This window comes from Xenia sp. Carnegie-2017, unplaced genomic scaffold, assembly GCF_021976095.1.
Source record: "Xenia sp. Carnegie-2017 unplaced genomic scaffold, XeniaSp_v1 HiC_scaffold_24, whole genome shotgun sequence".
In the NCBI taxonomy this organism is placed as follows: Eukaryota; Metazoa; Cnidaria; class Anthozoa; order Malacalcyonacea; family Xeniidae; genus Xenia; species Xenia sp. Carnegie-2017.
The window spans coordinates 17,315,054-17,339,629 of NW_025813487.1; the positions used below are offsets into that span (position 1 = coordinate 17,315,054).

Sequence of the window (24,576 nt, forward strand, 5' to 3'; positions counted from 1 at the left end):
CGACAGCAACAAGTTTATTTTTGGAAATTCGTAAAATTTGTTTGTAAAAACTTGGCCAATTATTTTGTCAGGTAAAGAAGTTGCAGTCTCAGTGGAGCGTCTACCAGAAGGTACAGTGAAATTTGATGATGTGAGCAAAGACACATTTCAAGGCACCATCGAGAAAGTACATTGTCGGACAAAAAGACAGGAACCGTTAAATGGTGTGATATTGTACAACACAAGCAATGGTAGTTCACAGCTGCCATATTGGGAGAAAGATGTCTTGGGGGAGTTCACCGTCTTGACTTGGGATGTTGTTGGTTTTAAAATTGCTACAGGTAAATATGGTTTGTTGTAACTGTTGGTATTATTTCAACATGTGCAAAATCAATGAGAGACGATTTTGTTGATCTAGGCACAGAACAGTTTAAGACTGATCGAGATATCTAGTATATATAGATTAAGTTACGATCGATAAACCAGGCGGGAATCGTACACAAAATATAAATATTAAATTACTAAGTTAGTTTAGTTTAGGTTTCCTTCTGTAGTAACACTGGATCAATAAGAGCTTATCTTTACTGGATCTTTAGGAAGAAGAGTTTAGAACTGGTAGAGATATCTAACATAAAGAAACTTGGTTTAGTTCAGGTTTGTTTCTGTGGTAACATGGATCAACAAGATATGATCTTAACAGGATCATAAGAAAGAAATGTTTAGGACTGATATAGATATTTAGTAAAAATAAAGTTACTTTAGTTTAGGTTTCCTTTAGTAGTAACACTGGATCAATAAGATATGATCTTTACTGGATCATTAGAAAGAAAAGTTTAGAACTGATAGAGATATTTAGTCTAAAGAAAGTTAGTTTAGTTTAGGTCTCTTTCTGTAGTAACACTGGATCAATAAGAGATGATCTTTACAGTAAGAACTGTTCAGAACTGATAGAGATATCTAGTATAAATAAAGTTAGATCAGTTTAAGTTTCCTTCTGAAATATTAGCCTAATTGGTTGTTAAAATCTAGGCTCTTATATGAAGTTTTACTTTACTCCCTACTTCAGCCTCATATCTAATCTTAGTTAAAAATAACTTTGTTACTGTATCAATGGTGCTCCATCGACAATTCTTAAAACTTCAACTAGTCTTCCTTTGCTAGACATTACCATGTTTAGACGTAACATTTTGTTTTAAACTAGTTCGTTGTCCTCCTTATTGTTGATTGAATGTTTTGGTGTCTTGTTTAACGTGCATGTCTGAACATTTGAAGAAAATACCAAACGTGTATGTACCTTACAGAATAACCAAGCTTTCAAACTATAGTTTTCCTTTGAGTGTTTCCAGTTGGATATGGCAACATGTCCATACAATGAAAGAAATTAACAAATTTTCCCCGTGATATCGGGAATATAAAGCACGCTTCCATCTTTAGCCACTCAGTCAAGCGATACATCTCTTTTCGTGCAGATCGGCGTGATTCTTTAAGAAGAGCAACGGAAATTCATCTCATCAAGGAAGTGGAAAGGAGCATTGGATGCAATGTCAGAGAAAGAGTTAGTTTTAATTCTCCTTTACATTTGCTAGTGTTTAGACTGCGTCATGAGGAAGCCATTTCTCCAAATTTAGCGGGAAATTGTTTACCTTTATCACTGTGATGGCAAATGTTAATTGCTTTGAGTTATGGTTTGACCTTTACCCCTCCTCGTCTATGAGTATTTTATCCACCCACCCCCGTCAAAAAAATTTACTCCCCCTCAAGTTGTACCTCCCTAAAAAGGTATACTTGCTCTCGAAGCATTCAAATTTTCACAATGTATCGTTGAAAATAAAGGTTTGTCCAAAGTATTTTACTGTCTTCAATCTCTCGTATTTTGTTGGAAATCTTTTGTTTTCGACAACGCTAACATTGTGCTCCATGGGCATTGGCATTGAGCATTTTTATTTTATGAATGTCGATGTATAACTATAGTGCACAGAATCGACTTAAACTCGTTTCCTTCTTAAAGATCTATGTTAAAAATTATTGTTGGTGTAATGTGATTAAATGCATGATTTTTTGTTCCTTGTTAGGGAATTGTTTCGGCTTTGAAAGACGGCTATGGTTTCATTCAGTGTTGTGATAGGGATACATTAAATGCATGATTTTTGTTTCTTGTTAGGGATTTGTTTCGGCTTTGAAAGACGGCTATGGCTTCATTCAGTGTTGTGATAGGGATACATTAAATGCATGATTTTTTGTTCCTTGTTAGGGTTTGTTTCGGCTTTGAAAGACGGCTATGGCTTCATTCAGTGTTGTGATAGGGATACATTAAATGCATGATTTTTGTTCCTTGTTAGGGTTTGTTTCGGCTTTGAAAGACGGCTATGGCTTCATTCAGTGTTGTGATAGAGATACATTAAATGCATGATTTTTGTTCCTTGTTAGGGATTTGTTTCGGCTTTAAAAGACGGCTATGGCTTCATTCAGTGTTGTGATAGAGATACATTAAATGCATGATTTTTTGTTTCTTGTTAGGGTTTGTTTCGGCTTTGAAAGACGGCTATGGCTTCATTCAGTGTTGTGATAGGATACATTAAATGCATGATTTTTGTTTCTTGTTAGGGGTTTGTTTCGGCTTTGAAAGACGGCTATGGCTTCATTAAGTGTTGTGATAGAGACATTAAATGCATAATTTTTTGTTCCTTGTTAGGGATTTGTTTCGGCTTTGAAAGACGGCTATAGCTTTATTCAATGTTGCGATAGGGATACAAGATTATTGTTTCATTTCAGCGAGTTGATTGATGCGGTGAGTTTTGTTATTATGGCAATCGTAAGCAAAAAACAATTCAAATCAACCTCTTCTAACCACGTTAGAACATCGTTTGCTACATAAAGCTCGATATGTGCCAGTGAAAGTATGTCAAGATAAATTGATGGAGAAAGTAGCTTTGCTGATGTTAGTTTAAAGTATCGTTAAATGTTTGTAGATGAAGATCGTCCAGGCTTGGTGAAGTTCTGAGAAGGACTGTTGGTGTTGTTGTTGTCTGTCAGCCGTATAACCAAAGTATTGACAACCTTCGCTGTAGGCTTCACTCTTAAGATGACTACCGCTTAGGTTGTCGAAACGTCAGTCAACATCAACAAAAACTATCCTTCTCAAGATTTCCATAACGTGGACGATCTACATCTACACACATGCAAAGGTACTCCCGGGTTCAAATCATTTAATTTTAAGCCTTATCAGTTAGTGCATGATCGTCTCAAAATTATTGCTTGTCGTGATGCAGTTGCTGTTTTATTTTCCATAGGAACAAGAAATCAACTTTTCCGGTGAAGTGGAGTTCAGTGTAGTCGAGGTTCGTAAAAAAAGATGCATTTTGAGATTTTTTGTACGTTGACTGATTTCTACAACTTTAAAACTCGTTTACAGGATCACGTGTCCGGAAGGCTGAATGCGATTCGTGTGAGAATCTTATCACGGGGAAACATAACTCTCCAGGTATAGTCACCATAGTGTATCAACCAATCATATATTCACCATAGTGTATCAACCAATCATATAGTCACCACAGTGTATCAACCAATCATATAGTCACCATAGTGTATCAATGAATCATATAGTCACCATAGTGTATCAACCAATCATATATTCACCATAGTGTATCAACCAATCATATAGTCACCATAGTGTATCAACCAATCATATTTTCACCATAGTGTATCAATTAATCATATAGTCACCATAGTGTATCAACCAATCATATAGTCACCATAATGTATCAACCAATCATATTGTCACCATAGTGTATCAACCAATCATATAGTCACCATAGTGTATCAACCAATCATATAGTCACTATAGTGTATCAACCTATCATATAGTCACCATAGTGTATCAACCAATCATATAGTCACCATAGTGTGTCAACCAATCATATAGTCACCATAGTGTATCAACCAATCATATAGTCACCATAGTGTATCAACCAATCATATATTCACCATAGTGTATCAACGAATCATATAGTCACCATAGTGTATCAACCAATCATATAGTCACCATAGTGTATCAACCAATCATATAGTCACCAGAGTATCAACGAATCTATAGTCACCATAGTGTATCAACCAATCATATAGTCACTATAGTGTATCAACCAATCATATAGTCACCATAGTGTATCAACCAATCATATAGTCACCATAGTGTATCAACCAATCATATAGTCACCTAGTGTATCAACCAATCATATAGTCACCATACTGTATCAACCAATCACATAGTAACCATAGTGTATCAACCAATCATATAGTCACCATAGTGTATCAACCAATCATATAGTCACCATAGGGTATCCACCAATCATATAGTCACCATAGTGTATCAACCAATCATATAGTCACCATACTGTATCAACCAATCATATAGTTACCATAGTGTATCAACCAATCATATATTCACCATAGTGTATCAACCAATCATATAGTCACCATAATGTATCAACGAATCATTAGTCACCATAGTGTATCAACCAATCATATAGTCACTATAGTGTATCAACCTATCATATAGTCACCATAGTGTATCAACCAATCATATAGTCACCATAGTGTATCAACCAATCATATAGTCACCATAGTTTATCAACCAATCATATAGTCACCATACTGTATCAACGAGTCATATAGTCACCATAGTGTATCAACTAATCATATAGTCACCATAGTTTATCAACCAATCATATAGTCACCATAGTTTATCAACCGTATAACCAGAGTATTGACAACTTCGCTGTAGGCTTCACTATGATCATTTGATCTATTACAAAAATCTCTGTGAATATAGGAAGTTGAATTTTTGAGAAATTATTAGGCGTTTTCTGAAATTTGAAGGTATTATAAAAAGAATATAATTAAACATAAAATCTATTTCCTCTTTAACTATAAGAGTGAACGAGATTGAATGATTCCTGAACAGTATTTGAAAAAACAATTTGGAACATAACATCAAATTTTTAGAATAAGATGAAGTCAATATTTGAAATAGGATAACGGCTGTAATACTTCCTTTATCTAAATACATTAAATAAGAAATAAAGTTAAATTACAAACAAACATGGCGCATGCCAATTTAGAGGAATTATCTGACACCAGATTGATTCATGGGCAAATAAGAAAGTTTTAATTTGATGGAGTTACCTACCAACTATGTTAGTGGTAGTAAAATTTTGCTGTTCTTGTCCTTTCCTATTTTTGCTTATTATCCCCATTATAATATTCATTATAAAATCATCCAAAATTATCGAATTAATTGAAAATTCTGATGATTTGATTGCAAGAGTACTAGGAGCATTGTGTTTGGCTGTAGACTAGAGATCAACAAAAAAGAAGAAATGGGTTGGAAGCAACGACACAAGATTTTACAAAACAAGAAAAATTCATGTGATCGAAAAACATATCCTCTCTTATAGTTCTTTGTCAGCCCCTCTCCTTGTTTTTCAACACTGGCAGGAACACTCACCAAAGATTGATCTACGTAGTCGGTACTAAACTTTTTTCCACCTTTCTTAACGTCTATTTTCTTTCGTCCCCTTTTAGGAAAAAGTTCTCAAACCTCAGAGATTAGATGTTGTGTGTTCATTAAAGTGTTGTAGCTGTACGTATTGTATGTGGGTCAGATAAAGCGTCATTTACACATCGGATTTTCGTAGCATATGAGAATATATCCATTTGAAGGTAACCAGACGTCACGCCTTGCGTTATCGAGCATTTTTGCTAACATAAACATATCAGGAGATACCCCCAACATGGACGACTTTGAAAGAATTTCCTCTTCTCACGATTCATACAAACTCTCCCTTAATGAGAGCCTCATTATCAATAGCTACAAGTCTTCACTTATCGACAGTATAGTAAAAATACAGTAGAGCAAGTCCATTGAATTTTTTGTGCTACGTATATCTCATTGCACGTATGATTACTATATTGGAAGCTAGTAAATTGACTTTATTTGAGTAATAGGAGTGCTGAGCTGGCTAACGGCAGTCTGTTATCTAATTATATGTACAGCAGAAAGTTTCTGAGCAAAGTGGACTTTTGGTATGTTTCCTTTACTATGGCTTAACATCTGTCCAAGGCAGCTCTATTCAACTCTTTTAATTTCACTATATTTTGCTTCCTAACTTCGTAATTTATATAATCTATTTGACACCGTCTCATTTTGTATTCTAACACCTTATGTAAATATGATTATTTCTCATAACATCCTATTAAGCATGCAATGCTACCCAACCTTCCGATTTGCTAAATACGGCCCTATAATGCAGCGGATGTTGAGTTTTATTTTATGTTTTTCTACGTGTTTCTGTGCACCTGTTCACTCAGAATTGTTTTATTATTGATGAGGAATATTTACTCTAAACGTCCCTAATGAATATTTTGATGAGAAATATGTCAGTAAACGTCCCTGTGATAACAAGAGGCCACCATGTTATTACATAGTTAAATGTTGTTAATGACTTAATGTTGACAATGACCATATACAGTCTCTCAGATCTATAACAATTCAAACCAGCGGTTCATAACAGGTAATTTACAAACAAATCTAAACAAATTCGAAAAACAAACAGTAAAAAATTTGAAAACAAAAAGAAAACAGGAGAGAATGCCAACTTTACAAAACAGAGGACAAAAAAGTAAAGAAAGGCTTGCTCAGTTTAAATAATACTTTATAATAAACCTTTTATTAACTTGTTTATTCGCTCTTCGAGCCTGCGAGGTCTGCACATAAAGAATTAATGATCCGATATTTCTCTTTAAAGAGTTCCCAATTAGTAAAGGCCTTATATTACAACTAATTTTAATTTGGTATTTCAAAATTTATGTGTTTGTACATGCTTTTCCTTCCACCTGTTCACATCAAAACGTAGGCTTAACAACAACACTTTACAGCTAATTAACATAGCTAAGTTACGAAGAAAATTGTGAAAATTGCCTAAATTGAAATGATCCTTGCTTGTTGTAGTAGACTTTGATAATATCCAACAGAGTGGCTGTCCAATGCATCAACTAGAAGTTTGTTTTTTACCAAATTAAAATTAATATTGAAATGTTAAATTGTTGTTCTTAATTCTTTACCGCTTAACCCAATCACTTAAACAATTTTTCATTCATAAGTCATTATTCTTGGATGCATTATTTTTTTGTCATTTCTCATAGTATTTTTGCTGCTGTCGTCTTGTGAACAAAGAGTTGTAAGAAATATAAAAAGCTGGTTTCATGTTGTAAATTTTACTGTATAGTTCGGTTCGACATAAATTGGTGTATTTGCGGTTACAATTTTTTACCAATGAATGTTAGCAAAAATTAAATTTAGTGTTAACAAAGTTAATATTTAAGAACTTAAAATACGCAATGGGAACAATATCATTTTATGTCATTAGCACTTGAAGTCATTAACCTGTTTTGCCGTGTTCACCCAGTTTAGATGCATTAATTTTGCTTCGGCGCTTTGTCTAAAAAGAGGTAAAATATCAAAAACTTATCTTCTATAACATTGTTTCGTCAACCAATGTATGTATCTTAATTTTTCTTTGTTCCCAAATTTTCTAACACATTTAAAGTATTATTGTCGATTCGTAAAGGGTAGGATTTGAGGCAAAACGAAATTCAATAAAATGATAAATAATTGTGGTAGTCGGCGTAAGTGCATGTTTATATATTCTCAATACATTAACCTGCTTTGCCGTGTTTGCCCACATTAGATGCATTATATGTGTTTCGTTGCTTTGTAGCTATAAACAGAGGTAACCCTCTAAAATGTCAAAAACTCTATGTTCTATAACATTGCTTTGTCAACCAACAACAACATCCAAATTTCCAAACATTTAAAGTATTCTTGTTGATTCGTTAATTCTTATTTCTTTACCGCTGAACCCAATCACTTAAACCATTTTTCATTCATAGGTCATTATTCTTGAAGCGATGTTTTTCTTGTCATTTCTCACTGTATTTTCGCTGCTGTCGTATTGTGTCTATTGCTTAAACAAACACCTGAAGGCAATAAACTTACAGCTGGTATTACGATGTAAATTTTACTGCATAATTCGGTCCGACACAATTTGTTGTATTTAGGGCCTAAAATTTTGCTAATGACTGTCAGCAAAATTGAATTTACTGTTGGTAAAGTTGATAGTCAAAAACTTAAAATACGTTTTATATTGTAACAATATAATTTTTCGTCATTGAGCACTTGAAGTCATTAACCTGCTTTGCCGTGTTTGCCCACATTAGATGCATTATTTGTGCTTCGTTGCTTCGTAGCTATAAACAGAGGTAATTCTCTAAAATATCAATAACTTTATCTTCTATAACATTGCTTCGTCAACCAACCACAGCATCCAAATTTCCAAACATTTAAAGTATTATTGTTGATTCGTAATGTATAGGATTTGACGCAAAACAAATTCTATAAAATGTTGAATAACTGGGGCAGATGGCATGAGTGTTTGTATATACTCAATATGGCACTGTACATTTAAGGAAGCCGACAGCCTTGGCCAGCAGTTGCAAGTAAAACATTGCGAAAGCCACAACTCTGTTGTTCGTCTGACTTGTATGTATCTTAATTTTTCTCTGTTTGTCTAAGGTTTATTGCTTCAGTCGCCTTATTGTGTCCGCTTTTTAATTAATAAAAGAACAAAGGTAAGATGTGATGTAGTTGATAGTAAAACGGAAGTCTCTTTATCTTCGATGCTTTGTTAACATTTAATACAGCAAAATTTTTCTTTGACTTTGTTTGGCAAATAAGTGTTAATACAAACACAGCACAAATTCCGCCCCCCAAATGATTTGATTCTTATAGTAAATGGAGAGATTTTTTCATTTACCAAAATGGGGACAGGTTTCACATTAATATTTTGATTCATATATTTATATATTATCATATTTTTGCTCAAATCTCTCAACTACATCGAAAACAAACCCTATTCCACTGTTCTGTAAATATATTCGTTCTTCAGCGGAACCTGCGAAAAATTAAAAAGAAATCCGCTTGACATTTTCAATTCTTATGGAGTATTCATTGGCAGTTAGTACTCCACAAATAACTGCAAACAAAGGAATAAGCTTGGAAAAATGTAAAAAGCTGCAAACCATTTCCAAGATTTTCTGTGATATTTCTGTAAATTTTTATAAAAGAATTTGAGCAATCTCAAGATAAGCCTGAAACCCAAATTTACTTAGCTGCCCTTAATATCGACGTTGGTTTATTTCGTAAGCTCTTCCTCCTCAATAGAAAAAAAGCTCCGCGGTGCATGTAATGTAAATATCTAACACCCTTTCAACATTATTTTTTGGTCATTATCTTTTGAAATTTTTAATTTATTTAGTTAATTTTTCAACTGTAACTTTTTGAATTTGTCAACTGAGCAATTTAGCTGTTTTATACCTGCTAATGTGTCGAGTTCGATGAATTAAAAATTCGAATGAAAATCCAATACGGGTATAGCTATAGAGACAATACGGGTATAACTATACAGCTATAGAGGCTGCGTTTCAAGAAATTGTAAAGTACTTTATGATTTCATAGGTTTTTTACATGTATCATGACATAACAGGAAATTGGAATGAAAAAGCTAATGGGAAGCTCTGCATGCACAATTGTTATTTTCATATTCAGATAAAGAATTTTAACATCGTCTTGGGTTTTTAATCTATTGTATCTAAAATAAATGATTTGCTTTGATTTTAATTTGATCTCGCTTTCTTCACTTCCTTAGCGCTATCCACTAAAAGCATTTTTCATCGTTCAATAAATCTCTTGAAACACAAGAAGTTGAAATTTATATTGAACCGAGTAAGAAGAATAAAGCATAAATTTAAAGTTAACCAAGTTTCATTATTTTAAAAATTATAACCACGTACCTATATAATAGCTACAGTGGCTACCAATAAGAGAGCCATCATGCAGCCATATGAGACTAACTCGATCTATTTCTGAACAGTTTTCTCTACACAATTTTGCTGAAATGACTTTTTTAGATAATGCTCATATATTGCTCAAAAATACGTTTTGATCGTGATCTGCTTGCATCACAGATGTATTTGTGACGTAGTCGTTGTTGATCTAATTATAAATTTAAAGTCTTCTGTGATAACGTACATACATCCAACAATCAATTATAATTTAGAGCTTTACTGTATATCCTTGGATCTATGCAATGATGTGTTTAATGATATGGTGGATATGGTGGTTATTGTGGCTGTTATTTGGTCAAGGATTCACAATGAAAATGGGTTGGAATGAAGAGCTTGAGTTTTGTGAGGAAGAATGGAAGAATTTTGTGGCGGACAAAAGTGAAATCGATTCGAAATGCAACAATACTCGTACACGTTGTTGTGTTGAGGAGAAGAAATATCTTTTGGAGCGATTTAAAATGTTTAGTGAAATATGTCCTCTTGAAGGTAAAGTAAACAACAGTTTAGTTTACAGTAAGTACAGAACATCAACTGGCCATGTACTTGGCAAACAATCACAACACTTATATTACTGAGAAACTGTTTAATTTAAATATGTAATTGAAACCGTGTTCTTAGAAAGTGCAATAAAGTAAGGTACCTAAAGTAAATGGTTTGAACCCGTAAGGTACATGTTAAAGTACTCAACTGATTTGGATACACTAGCTTCACAGCATTGACGCAGAATAATATCTCGTTCATTGTTCCTCTGTCTAGTTCAAAAAGCAAAGTAATATGACAGTAGAGTCAAAAACAGTAATATATGCAGTTATATGATAAAGTCTGTATAGTTATTGTCTATTTGGGTTTAAGGAGGACTTTCGATTCAATGTGAATAGTATGTATTATTTGGTGGCCAAATGAGTGTCACTTTCTACTTGTTCTTTTTCTCTGGACAACCAGTTAAAGATAACTTAATTTTTTGTTAGGTACATGTGGATGCAGCCCGATGATTTTGAACTTTACTGCTGTGTCATACTTCGATTACCTTTTTTATCGTGATCGTTATTTAGAATTGGCAAAATGGAAAGAACCAGAAAACTTCACGTGTCCACATAAGTACATAAATGAAAAAGTAGAAAAGTATTATCTTATACGTGATACTAACTTTGGAATCATACAAGACAAAATCCCTTACAAGTATGTTTTATACGGTGGAAAAACTCACTTTTGTCATGTTGTCATCAACAGGAACAGAAAACGAGGTACATGCAAAGGCAGTTCATTTTAGTTTCTTCTGTGTCAGTTTAATTTATAGTGCACCAATGTGATTATAATGCTTCATATTCAACTTCGCTCAAATCCATACGACACTTTGACCTATATTTAATTCATCATGTACGTATACTCTTAAGTGAATTTCTTTGCAGTTGCAAAGCTAATAGAATACACCCCGGAACAGCCAAGCATGTTTAATTTGTCATACATATATTATAATGTAGACCTGTAAAAGAGTAAAAGCTCAATTCAAGAGCGTGTCTTGGTTATTTTCGGGTTTATTGATTTTATTCATTAACGATCACGTTGGAAGATTTTGGTTGTTTGTTAATGGGTGTGAGGGTTAGGGTTAAGATGTTCATATATTGATTTGTGCTAGTTAAGCTTTATTATTATAATACAACGGTAATGCAATCTCGATTGTGATTGTCTAAAAGCCTTCAAATAATTGTCAATACACTATCACCTAGAAAAACATTGAAAATTACCTGTAGGTGACGAATTTTCTTTATGAGACAACTGTATATACAAGAAATATTTTGGTAGAGTCTTCATCGAGACTTTCAAGTGTTTTACTCTGCTCAAATTATCGGGAATATAGAGGAAAGAACACCGAAAGTGTTAAACTGTTTGTCCAGAGAGTTTTCATCGCGTATTTACAGGAAATAGACGAAAGCGAACCGCAAAATTTTTTCAATCAGACTGCAGTCAGCGCTATCCCCCTCAGATTTGCTTCGGTAGATATCCAATTGACCTCGGTCTGAATATTCTTTTATAACATGCTCAACTTAATTCAAAAATTGTTAAATATTTTTAACGGGAAAATGTTCTTATATCACTTCAGTAGAAATATATTTCGTTGTATATTAACCCTCTGTATAATATCCCTGTACATATTTGTATGCATCTCTCTTCTGCATGTATAAACCTTTATAAACCCTTAAAAAAGCCTCACGATTTTGTATAAGCCCTGGTATGATATTTATTTAAATTGTTTTGAATTTTAAATTGTGCAACTCTGGTATTCTTATTATCAAGAGCACTATTTCACAGCACAACTTAAATGAACTCCACCAAAAAGAGTGTACAGCTTACAGAGTTCACAATTCAGTTTTACATTGAATTATATATTCCTTGTCTTCAAGTTTGAATAATACTAACCTAAATCATCAACTTTTTCTGGGCACAAATTTGTATAAGTGTTTAGATAAACTTCCTTTTCATCAAAAACGAAAGTCATGGGAGTTTATACAGATTAAAAATCAGGTTAAGCAAACAATCTTAAAATATTTCAAATATTTCAATTGCGTAAACAAACCATAACTCTCCCTTTTCCATCGTAACAGACCGTGCGCCGTGAAATTTTTATTGATTGATTTTTTACACTTTTCAACTTGTTTGTAAAATTTTCCAGTCTCCATGCCATTGAACTAAAATACATGGAACACTACATCAAGCATATAATTGAACCATATTTTACGCTACACACGCGAGATTTTACCCAAGACACGCGCGTTTAGTGTTTCGAGTTCCTCTCGCGGAGTAAAAATTGATTGACTACACACTCGTGTCTGGGGTAAAGTTTTGCGTGTCTGGGGTAAAATCACGGCTCTAAAAAATTATTAGGGTTTTGTATTACAGGTAGCGTTCCATGTATTTTAGATCAATGCTCCATGCTGGATGCCTTAAATTGTTTCATACGCTATTATTTTTAAAATGACTCTCAACAGCAATTGGTTTATTTAATTCTTTAGAAAGGTTGAATTTCAAGATGGCTTTTTTTGGAGTGTTTTTTCCTATATTGATAGAATTCAGTATGCTAGATTATTTTTCATAAAGTCATATTATTTATATATGTATATTTTGTAGAGTGTGGTATTTTCAATCAATTTTATCATGTATCATTGTCCTTTTTCAGATACGAATGGATTTTTTATCAAATATGTTCAGTCAGGAAAGTGTGTTGGGAATTATCCAATCTCTGCCAACCTGTATACAATGAAATGTTTTGAGGAGTCAGCTTATTTTAAATTTTTACAATCTGGCTCCATCAATAGGTCGAATACAACAAGGTGTCTTGAGGGATACGGAAATTATCCAGTGTTATCTTATGGAAATTTTAATGGAGAATGCGGAGCCATCAATACCATAACCCAAACAAATTGGGGTGGTCTAGTCTTTTCACGCTTTAATAAATGTATAGTATATACAGGAAGTAATTTAGTCTTGAGACTGGCTAATTGTAAAAATGAAGAAAATCAGCGATTCAATTTTGGCAAGTGAGAATATTCATCCAGTTAGCGTATATATACTTAAACTCTACTTAAAAGCCACTGCAAGGCCACAGATATAGGAATGGCGCCAGTTATGTCACTGCCATCACACACTTTATTTTTATCAAATCAAGTTTTATTTTACAGGAATTCACAAATAAGGTTGTATAGATATGAATTTACTTATTTTTTGTGTGTCTTTAATAGGCTCAGTAACATGTGATGGAAAAAATATATCGGACGTTAGTTGTTCTAATAATCAATATATGGTGATAAAAGTTGCAGAATATCGTGGATTGAGAAACGGAAGTATTTGTGGCTACAGTTATGACCACAGTTGTAGTGTCGATGTAACCTGTGACCTAAAAAATTACTGTGATGGTGAAAGGGAATGTAATATAACTGTTGATGATAATCATTTTCATTCGAATATTTGTCCTGGTTTGGAGAAATATCTTTACTTTGAATATCAATGTAACTACACAAGTATGCCATACAGAAAAATTTGCAATCGTAAGTATTATATGGGCAGATTATATTTTGCTTCTTATTAAAGAGCTTCGGGACAAATTTCGACCTTAATGCGCAATGGTATGGTGCTCATTTTTGTACTATGTACGTCATCAATTTAGAAAAATTGACACAAATTTGAATTTTCGTCGGGTGTCTTCACCAGGCGTGGTTTGTTTATGCAGTTTTATCTCGTATTGTATAATTTAGTTTCTTTTTATAATGTGACATTTAAAATTGTGTCCTAAATATTTTTCATAAGTTTAATGGTTTGGTGAATTTTGTGTTTTTAGTTTGTTAATGCAAACTTTGTTCATGGAAACATATCTTCTTCCAGTCAATTTGATTTATGAAATCTATTTCTTTTTTAAAATCTTTTGGCCATTCTATGTAGGCCAAAAGTGACATTTACAATTGCATTTGTATTCATATTTTCATGACTTCACACTACAGAATTTTTACATATACTGTATATATATACAAAGATAGATTCATTACAATTCCTATGAATTGGGAAGCTAAACGCAGCGCTCACCTATAAAAAACGGTATTTGTTCCGGTTTCATTAATGATTCACATAATCACTTAGACACATTTTGTTGTGATTCGTGTTTACAACACAAGAGAAAAGTTCTCAGTTCAATTTATTTGCCTGTAGTTCATTGTCAACTTAAAGATTAAAATCAAAACAGTGCTTACAAACTTTAAGTGTAAATCTATAAGATACTGTGTCCATCAGAATGTGGAAAAAATTTCTGGTTAAGTGCTTTCAAACTAAAATTTTTTTTAAGTTAATGTCACCTTCTGTGTTCTTCTGATATTCAAACTCCGTGTATATATTTTATTCATGGACGAGATTTGTCATATTTATGTTCATAAAACCACTTCTAAAAACACAGATTTCACTTTAAGATATGTGCCATGATCATAATTAAAGGAAAAAATAATTTTAATTTGTGTAGTTATGGATGTACGCCTGTCTAAATCGAATCTTCCGAACAAAGGTGTCGTGAATGTTATTACCAAGCTTAGAAACTTCACCATTTGCAACAAAGGTCTTTTGCATAAAATAAAGACGATTATCTGTAAACAACTTGGTTATCCTACCGCAGCATCTGGGGCAGGCTCAATGTCACTATCATCTTTGATGCATCAATCGTTTATACCTGGAAATGTCAAATGTGATGCGCAAGTGAACGATTTATCTCAATGTGCTATCACTCAAAATAATGATTGCTCTCAATACTTGTACGTTACATGTAAGCATTCTCATTCAATTTTTTGAATGTATTAACGTATTGCAGGACACATTTGTATGACGTTAGAAAAAGATTTTTAGCGAAGAATTTAAGGAATGAATGTGTTACTTTTGTGTTCTCTACTTACATCTGTGTATTGTTAAGCATCATGACTTACCTCTATCATCAAGACTTACATCTGACATCGTAGTGTCACTGTATTTTACGCTGACTTGGAGAATTTCACAATTCTTCTTTTACATAACAAAAGAAATATAGCATCACAAAATATAAACGATTGCTACTCTTAAATAATAAATAATTAAAACAGGATTGCTGCGAATACTGAGGATTAAATTAATTTTACTCTTGCTACTTCATTTCGTGCTTCAAAAAATGTCCAATTGTCATTCCTCTGCAATACGATTGACGTTCACTCTTTAATGGAATTTAAATCGCTACGGTATTGTTGTTATTTGACAAGATACTTACGGTTTCTTGTCATAGCTGGCTTGATTCCAACTGGAATTTAACCTTATTTAATAAAAGCATGCAAAATCAGTCGTATTCCTCCAATATATCTTGTGCTCTTTTTCTTTCTTAAGAAAACAGTTTTAATTTTTCCAATTTTACGTGAATGGAGAACAATATGAGAGTGCACCATTGCTCTCTATCAAATCAAACCAGTTCTAATGTTATAATGCATTTCAACCAAATCCTTTTCTATTTAAGGTCATGTTTGTGATAATCCTCTATTAAAAAACGCAGAAAAATTCCCAGATTCTTGGTTTACTGCCTTCCCAAAGAGTCGTAGTGCTGCTAAAGCAAGAATATCCAGTGGTAGTTCATGGTGTGCTCCTGCTGCTAATGGCAATCATTACCTTCAACTGAATTTTCCGAGTCTTTATACAGTTAACGTTATCACTATCTTTGGAGACAGTTCAAGTTCAAGCTTTGTAACTAAATATCACTTGCAGACAAACATTGATGGTGTGAACTGGAAATCTGAAAAATCCCAGAAGGTAACAGTAGACTTATCGAATTTGTATATTATAAATTTAAAGGGAAATTTAAAAAAGGAATGAAGTTATAAACTAAGTAAACTTTTAAATTGCTATTTATATACAAACTTGTGTGCAGATGTTGATTCAGTGGTGTAGCCGGCACGCAAAATTGCTGGTTCTATGTAAATTTCAGATCATTATCATTATTCATTTCTTTAGAGATCTATTGTTTTACAGTTAGTGAGCTCTGAGAAATTTACATATAGCACGACCAAATTTGTGGGCTAGCTACGTCACTGTGTTGATTGTCTTGGTTACTCCTGCACTACGAAGGACTCTTGCATTTGATTATAAAGTTTAAATTGTAGCTATGTGCATGATTTGAAGAGATACATAGACAATGCATAAACTACTCTCCTCTGGACAGCGTTAAACAAACCTTTCTTTTCTCTAACCTTGCTCTGCAAATACACGAAAATCAATTTTTTGTTTTATTCCAGATTTATCTAGGAAACAAAATGGTTACAATGATGCGGCTATAGAAAAGTTTTCTGGTGGCCTTAAATCCAAAGCTTTGCGAATCTTTCCATTGAAATTTGTTGGTGCACCGTGTTTACGAATTGAAATTTGTGGTGGAGGTAAGAGGTAGAAAAAATATACCAGGTTTACTTTGCACTGTAAGCACTTAATTTTTCAATATATAAAGTTTTTTTCTCTGAGTATTAATTAAACATGAGTTAGTTGACAAAACAGAACAATTTTCCATGAAGGCTGAAGTGTTAGTTTCTTTCTCTGTTGAAATAAACTTATTGAAACAAGCCTTTTCAACATGCAGTTAAGTTTAACACGTGTTATTGGAGAAAAAGCAGAACACTTATTTCACTTAGGGCTACAAATGGTTCAATTTGTAGATTTTTCTTTATCGTGCAGACTTACTCCCAGACAAACCAACAGATCTCATTGCAACCAAATCTGCATCGACGTACCTCGAGATATCATGGAAACATCCCAAAAAAACTGGTGTAAAACTTGGTACAAATATCTCGAATCCTCTTACAAGATATCTATTGATTTTGCTGAAGGATACTATGATTGTTTTGATAAAACTCTGGAGGTAACTGACAAAAAACCGTACAACATTACGAATCTTGTTCCTTACGCAACGTATAAAGTTAATGTAACCGCTGGCAATTCTGAAGGCTTTGGTAGATCAACTACAGCTACTTTTAGAACTGCTGAAGATGGTGAGTTCATATCAGTTTTTGTGTATACATATCGGCTGTTGTTGCATTGATGGTGTTATTGCCATAGACGACTTTTGAAAGCTCAAATCTTTTCTGGTCGATATTTATTTCAATCATGTTTTTTTTATACTGTATTATATTTAAGTTAACAATGACAGTGTACACTTGTTAGGACTTCTTTCTAAAGTGTATTTAATATTTTATATAAATCTTTAAAACAAATGTTTTTATTTTTGTTTAGTTCCCGAAGGTCCACCTTTAAATGTTCAAATTGTCGCCTTAAGCAGTTCATCGTTATCAGTTACGTGGGAGCCACCAGACAAGAAGAAAACAAATGGAAAGATAGTCAGTTACACTGTTTGTATTACACATTTGGAGAATGAAACCTGTTCAATGAAGTATATGATCGAGGAACAGCGTTTGGACATAAATAATGTGAAACCAGGGACAAAATATTATGTTCGTGTTTTAGCTTCTACAATAGTGGGATCTGGATGTTACAGCAATGTTACATGGGTATTTACAAATGGATGTAAGTTGTCTATGGTTTATGCACAGGTTTGTTTAAGATGATAAATTTATTCAAGTTTATTTATTTAGTGGCACCTGAACTGTCCACCAAGCAGATTGGAAATACGTTGACTTATTTGTTGCAAAATCCAAATTTGGAATATCGGTAACTATGTATTTTACTAGAGCAAATTATTGTAAAAAACTTAAAGGAACTTAAAAGTATTTTTGAGTTTTCGGATTCATGGCTAAGTATAGGACAGTTGGTTTCATGTGGGATCGAGGTAGTCTAAATATCTCTCTGGGGAAGCTTTGATGACTCGTCGCTTTTCTTTGGCATTGCGGATGCATGCATAACATATATTTTAACCATTAACAAAAGCAGAGGTTATGCATGTATTTTAAAGAATGTTTTGCCTTAAATTTGCAGTTATTTCTATGTAGTCGCGATGAAAAATGTCACAGAAGAGAGTCGACTGCCTTCTAACTTTAAAAGCACAGACTTAGTGACTTATTCTAAGGCCATATCTTCCACACAACCAATGCCGTATATTGCTGCTGTAGTCTCTCGCCGAGACTTTAAGCCTAATTTTACACTTGGTGACGGTGAAACCACAACACGGCGTTCAAATGGTGAAAATTATTATAATGGCCGCTAGAGCCTAGCACTAGCTACAAAATATTTCAGCGCGTTTTCATAAATGATCAGGTACGACCATTTATTTACGTATTCATCAGCATTGATTGCTGCAATTTTTATTCAAATATAAATGTTCACTTCGTTTCAGGGTGATTATTATTCCACTGACTGGAGTCCAGTGGCAGCAACTACCCAAAAGCACAAGTCTTCAGGTTTGTGTTTGCTTTCAATAGCATAAGGAAGTTTATCGATGTCTAAAGTGCAATGAAATTTTTTAACGAATTCTTTCTAAAGTGTAGTTAATATTTTATATAAATCTTTAAAACAAATGTTTTTGATTTTGTTTAATTCCCGAAGGTCCACCTTTGAATGTTCGAATTGTCGCCTTAAGCAGTTCATCGTTGTCAGTTACGTGGGAGCCACCAGACAAGAAGAAAACAATTGGAAAGATAGTCAGTTACACTGTTTGCATTACACATTTGGAGAATGAAACCTGTTCAACGAAGTATATGATAGAGGAACAGCGTCTGGACATAAATAATGTGAAACCAGGGACAAAATATTATGTTCGTGTTTTAGCTTCTACAATAGTGGGATCTGGATGTTACAGCAATGTTACATGGGTATTTACAAATGGATGTAAGTTGTCTATGGTTTATGCACAGGTTTGTTTAAGATGATAAATTTATTCAAGTTTATTTATTTAGTGGCACCTGAACTGTCCACCAAGCAGATTGGAAATACGTTAACTTATTTGTTGCAAAATCAAATTTGGAATATCGGTAACTATGTATTTTACTAGAGCAAATTATTGTAAAAAACAAAGGAACTTAAAAGTATTTTTGAGTTTTCGGATTCATGGCTAAGTATAGGACAGTTGGTTTCATGTGGGATCGAGGTAGTCTAAATATCTCTCTGTGGAATGCTTTGATGACTCGTCGCTTTTCTTTGGCATTGCGGATGCATGCATAACATATATTTTAACCATTAACAAAAGCAGAGGTTATGCATGTATTTTAAAAAATGTTTTGCCTTAAATTTGCAGATATTTCTATGTAGTCGCTATGAAAAATGTCACAGAAGAGAGTCGACTGCCTTCTAACTTTGAAAACACAGACTTAGTGACTTATTCTAAGGCCATATCCTCCACACAACCAATGCCGTATATTGCTGCTGTAGTCTCTCGCAGAGACTTTAAGCCTGATTTTACACTTGGTCATGGTGAAAACACAATGCGGCGTTCCAATGGTGAAAATTATTATAATGGCCCGCTAAAGCCTGGCACTAGCTACAAAATATTTCAGCGCGTTTTCATAAATGATCAGGTGCGACCATTTATTTACGTTTTCAACAGCATTGATTGCTGCAATTTCTATTCAAATATAAATGTTCACTTCGTTTCAGGGTGATTATTATTCCACTGACTGGAGTCCAGTGGCAGCAACTGCCCAAAAGCACAAGTCTGAAAGACCCATAACGGCAACTGCCCAAAGCACAGGTTTGTGTTTGCTTTCAATAGCATCAGGAAGTTTATCGATGTCTAAAGTGCACTGATTCAAGATCTTTGCAAATTTCAATATAGTAAAATGCCTGAAAATTTTTAACGATGAATATACATTTTGTTTGATGATACAACCGATTTAATTCCTACAAATAACTGCCTTAGTGATTTTGTGTACGTCTTCTCTAATTTCATTGCGTTCCAAACCTAATTTATACCATAAATAAATCATGAATAGTTAACAGGGATGAATACATGAGGTGTGAGAGCGGTTACACCCTCAGCTTTACAAAAATGATCGCTAAAAGACAATATTTGTTGGTAATGTTATTATTTGTCATTCAATTTTATCTTGTAGACGTTGGAAAAATTGGAGCCATTGCTGGTGCAGTTGTAGCTGCAATTTTGCTCATTATTTTTGTCATATTGGTCATTCTTTTTGTTAGGATCAATTCAAACTCTGCTACAGTGCAGTGAACTGCGTATTGTAGTTATTTGACGGCTACTAAAAGTTCTCAAAAATGGGGGAAGTTGACTTTTTTTCGCGAAATTATTAGACGTTTTCTGAAATTTAACGTACTATAGAAGAATATGATTAAGCATAGAATTTTATTTCCTTTTTAACTATAAGAGTGAACGAGAGTGAATGTTTCTAAACAGTATTTGAAAACAATTTAGAACATAACATCAAATTTTTAGACTAAGGATGTAGTCAATATTTGAAATAGGATAAAAGCTGTAATAATTTTTATCTAAATACGTTAAATAAGAAATAAAGTTAAATTACAAATAAACAGTGGCGTAGCATGCTCATTTTTTATTTTAATGAGACGGGGGGGGGATTTTGATACATTCATGTATTTTGGAGTTTGTGGAATATGTATGAATATGTACACACTGTCATCTCATTAATTTACTTGACGTAAGAAACAGGGAGATTTAGTGGATGGAGTTTACTTTGTTACCAACTTTGTTAGTTTAAAAAAAATGGTACTTTAAAGCATATTCTTGTCCTTTCTTGTTTTCTCTTCTTATCGTCATGATGATATTCATAGAAAATATCCTAAGTTATCGAGTTAATTGAATTTCCTGATTATTTGATTGCGAGAGTGCTAGGAACGTTGTACTTCGGCTGTAGATTAGTGATTAACGAAGAAGAAGAAATGGGTTGGAAACAACGACTTGACATTTTAAAAAACATAAAAAATGTATGTGTCAGAAAGCTCTATTGCAAAACATATCCTTTGGTTGAATACTAAGGAAGGAGCAGAGTGGTTTCAAGTTAATTGGTGACAATCAAATCGTTAATGAATAGTCTGTTGTTAACCCCTCTCCTCGTTTTTCTACACCGGCCTGAACACCACCGAAAGATTGATCTCTGTTTAAACGCGGCCTTATTTACATTTGCTTTCGAATTATGCTTTATTTACGGAAAATATCAACTTGTTACAAATACAGAAATACGGGGCAATTACAATGAAACATGAAGGTATCTTTATGAGGGTATTGAAGACTTGTGCGAAACAGCGAATCAGGTATAGTCACGGAAAACATAGTCGACCCTCTCACGAGTATCTCCGGTTAAGGTGGCTCGATAGGAAAAAAATCAAGAAAAATTCAATTTTTCAAAAGTATCATTTTTAGACAGTTTTACTAATAATCTTTCATATACAATAGAGTTTTATAATACTAGGCTTTTATTTTACGTGATTTTAGAGGTTTTCTAAGATGCACCATAAATTTTTTATTGGTAACCATGAAAACCACATCAATTTTTTTTCAAAATAACCATGTTATACAGTTTTGCATGGTGATTTTCATTTTGTTTTGTAAAAGTAGAGTCTTTACAAAGAGGACTGGTAAGTAGCCCACTTAAATCGCCTGGTTACCAAGTCAGAATGATCATGCATTCATGCCATTGAGTTCTATAATAACTGGAGCGGCTAAGTGGACTGGGAACTGTTGTAAAAAACATGGCGGCCAACGGACGTATTTCGGCTGAAATGATCGCTTTGCAGAAAAATAATATTCTCGACCTCCTCCGGATTGACGTTATTGATTTTCCCGCCTTCAGTTGAAAATTTCAAATGCAATTGCAAGCTGTATGATAAATAAACAATATTTTCAAGGCCAAAACAATATTTTTTTCAAAAATGCCTAATCGATGTTCAATTGTAGAATGTCGTAATATTGACAACGCGAAGGACATCGCTTTTCACAGTTGAGTTATTCGCTTATTTTGTTTGTTCCTGAAAGATTGAATCGGCATTTATACAATTGAAAGCCCCAAAATCTGTTAGGCCTTATGAAAAAACATTGTCTTAAATACTGCATACACTGATGTTTTCCTGTGTGTTTTTTAAAAAATTCAACAAATTTGTTTATTTATTTGTTGAATCAACGCATGAAACAATAAATTTACTAATCTATTTCAAATAGTTTTCCTGACGAAGAAAAAAACCCTGCACTTTTTGGAATGGGTAAATAGTATAAAGAAATGGTCGCCTCTCACAGTTCTAACTAAGTGGAGCAGAGTTTGCTCAGATCATTTTCCGATAGCATGAAGAGAATATCAGGTAACAAAGTGTGTCTAGAAGATAGTGCTGTGCCCACATTATTTCAACAGGTGAAGGATGTTGAATGTACGAAGAGCACTGAAAAGGTGAGTCGTCATTTCTCTACTCATGATCACTCGTATTGTCTTAAGTCTCCCAGGAGACTGAAAAGACAATTGGAAGATGTTATAGACCGGGCAGAGTATTATAGAAAGAGGTTAAAAGTGTCTAATATGGAAAAAAGTAGACTGAAAAAGAAGGTAAATGATTTATTGTCAATCATTGATTGCCTTAAAGATGATAAAATGATCAGCTCTGATCAAGCTGAACTTCTTAATGCTTCACTATCTGGGGTTCCTGAAGATATTTTGAGTCGTTTAGTGGCAAACACTCAGGGTAAAAAAGGTGCTCAATACCCCCCAGAATTGCAAGCTTTTGCACTAACTTTGAAATTTTACTCGCCTAAGGCTTATGATTATGTTCGTGAGAAGTTTAATTTAGCCTTACCTCATCCAAGAGTAATTCGATCTTGGTATAATTCCGTGGATGGTGACCCTGGTTTCACCAAGGATGCCTTGAATGCTTTGAAAGTGAAGGTTCAAGAATCAAAGAAAGATGGCAAGGAAGTCATATGTGCATTGATGCTGGATGAAATGTCAATCCGTAAACACGTAGAATGGGATGGTCAAAAAGTTTGTGGTTATGTTGACCTTGGTACTGGGATTGACGATGATTCACTCCCTGAAGCAACAGAAGTTTTGGTATACATGGCTGTTGCTCTAGATTCATCTTGGAAAGTACCAGTTGGTTACTTCTTGGTAGATGGCCTCACTGCAGAAGTAAAAGCAAATTTAACCAAGGAGTGTTTGATGCAGTTGCATGATGTTGGTGTTAAAGTTGGAAGTTTAACGTGTGATGGTCCATCCACACATCTTGCAATGATGAAGTTGCTTGGAGTGAAACTTTCACTTAATGATTTCCAAGCATATTTTTTACATCCATCTGATTTAATGTTGAAAATTTATGCATTCTTAGATCCTTGTCACATGATCAAGCTTGTCAGAGGAGCAATTTCTGAATTGAGAACTCTGAAGGATGAAAAAGATGGTTTGGTAAGATGGCAATACCTAGTTGAGCTAGAAAAACTGCAAGCCTCAGAAGGCTTGCGACTTGCCAACAAACTAAAGAAAGCTCACATAAACTGGAAGCCACAGAAAATGAAGGTAAATTTAGCAGTGCAAGCACTCAGCTCGAGTGTTGCAGATGCTTTAGAGTTCTGTGAAGGTAAGCTCAAACTTCCACAGTTTAAAGGGTGTGATAAAACAGTCAAATTCATTCGAGTATTTGATCGCTTGTTTGACGTTTTGAATTCCAGGAATCCAATTGCTAAAAATTACAAAGCACCAATAAGGAAAGCGAATTACAAGCTGATAAAAACCTTCTTGGATGAAGCAAGGCAATACGTCTTAAATCTGAAGGGTGCTGATGGAAAGTCGATTTTTCCCATAAGAGGAAAACAGGATTCTTGGGGTTTCTGTTGTGCATTGAAGCAGTGCAAGGGCTTGCTGAGGATCTTGTTATAAGTGAAAATTCTCCCTTAAATATTTGCTTACTTATAAGACAAGTCAAGATCATTTAGAATTGTTTTTCAGCTGTGCGAGCGTCAGGAGGTTGGAACAACAACCCGACATCTCGACAGTTCAAAGCAGCGTACAAGCAGTTGTTGATGCGACATAACATTAAAGGAGGTCATGGAAATTGTGTTGCTCAGGATGGTACCGAAATTCTAAGTAGACTAGAAGATCGGTGTGAGAGTGAACAAATGTCGGCAGATATTTCCGATGTAAATACTGCAAGAAGATACGATCTAGAACTGCGTGGGCCAGAACAAACTGACCACGATTA

The 24,576-nt window shown here is 33.9% G+C and overlaps 1 protein-coding gene across 1 annotated transcript; it reads left to right on the top strand.

Moving 5' to 3' along the window:
- Positions 1-8,507: 8,507 nt before the first annotated feature.
- LOC124452272 lies at positions 8,508-20,906 on the top strand. Its single transcript, XM_047002855.1, has 15 exons — positions 8,508-8,532; positions 8,609-8,664; positions 10,152-10,425; positions 10,992-11,183; positions 13,115-13,471; positions 13,677-13,955; positions 14,942-15,238; positions 15,950-16,207; positions 16,722-16,866; positions 17,152-17,465; positions 17,707-17,997; positions 18,066-18,141; positions 19,661-19,940; positions 20,020-20,113; positions 20,475-20,906. Exons 3-15 carry the CDS (start codon positions 10,182-10,184, stop codon positions 20,591-20,593), a joined length of 2,946 nt encoding a protein of 981 aa, XP_046858811.1. The 5' UTR covers positions 8,508-8,532; positions 8,609-8,664; positions 10,152-10,181; the 3' UTR covers positions 20,594-20,906.
- Positions 20,907-24,576: the final 3,670 nt, after the last annotated feature.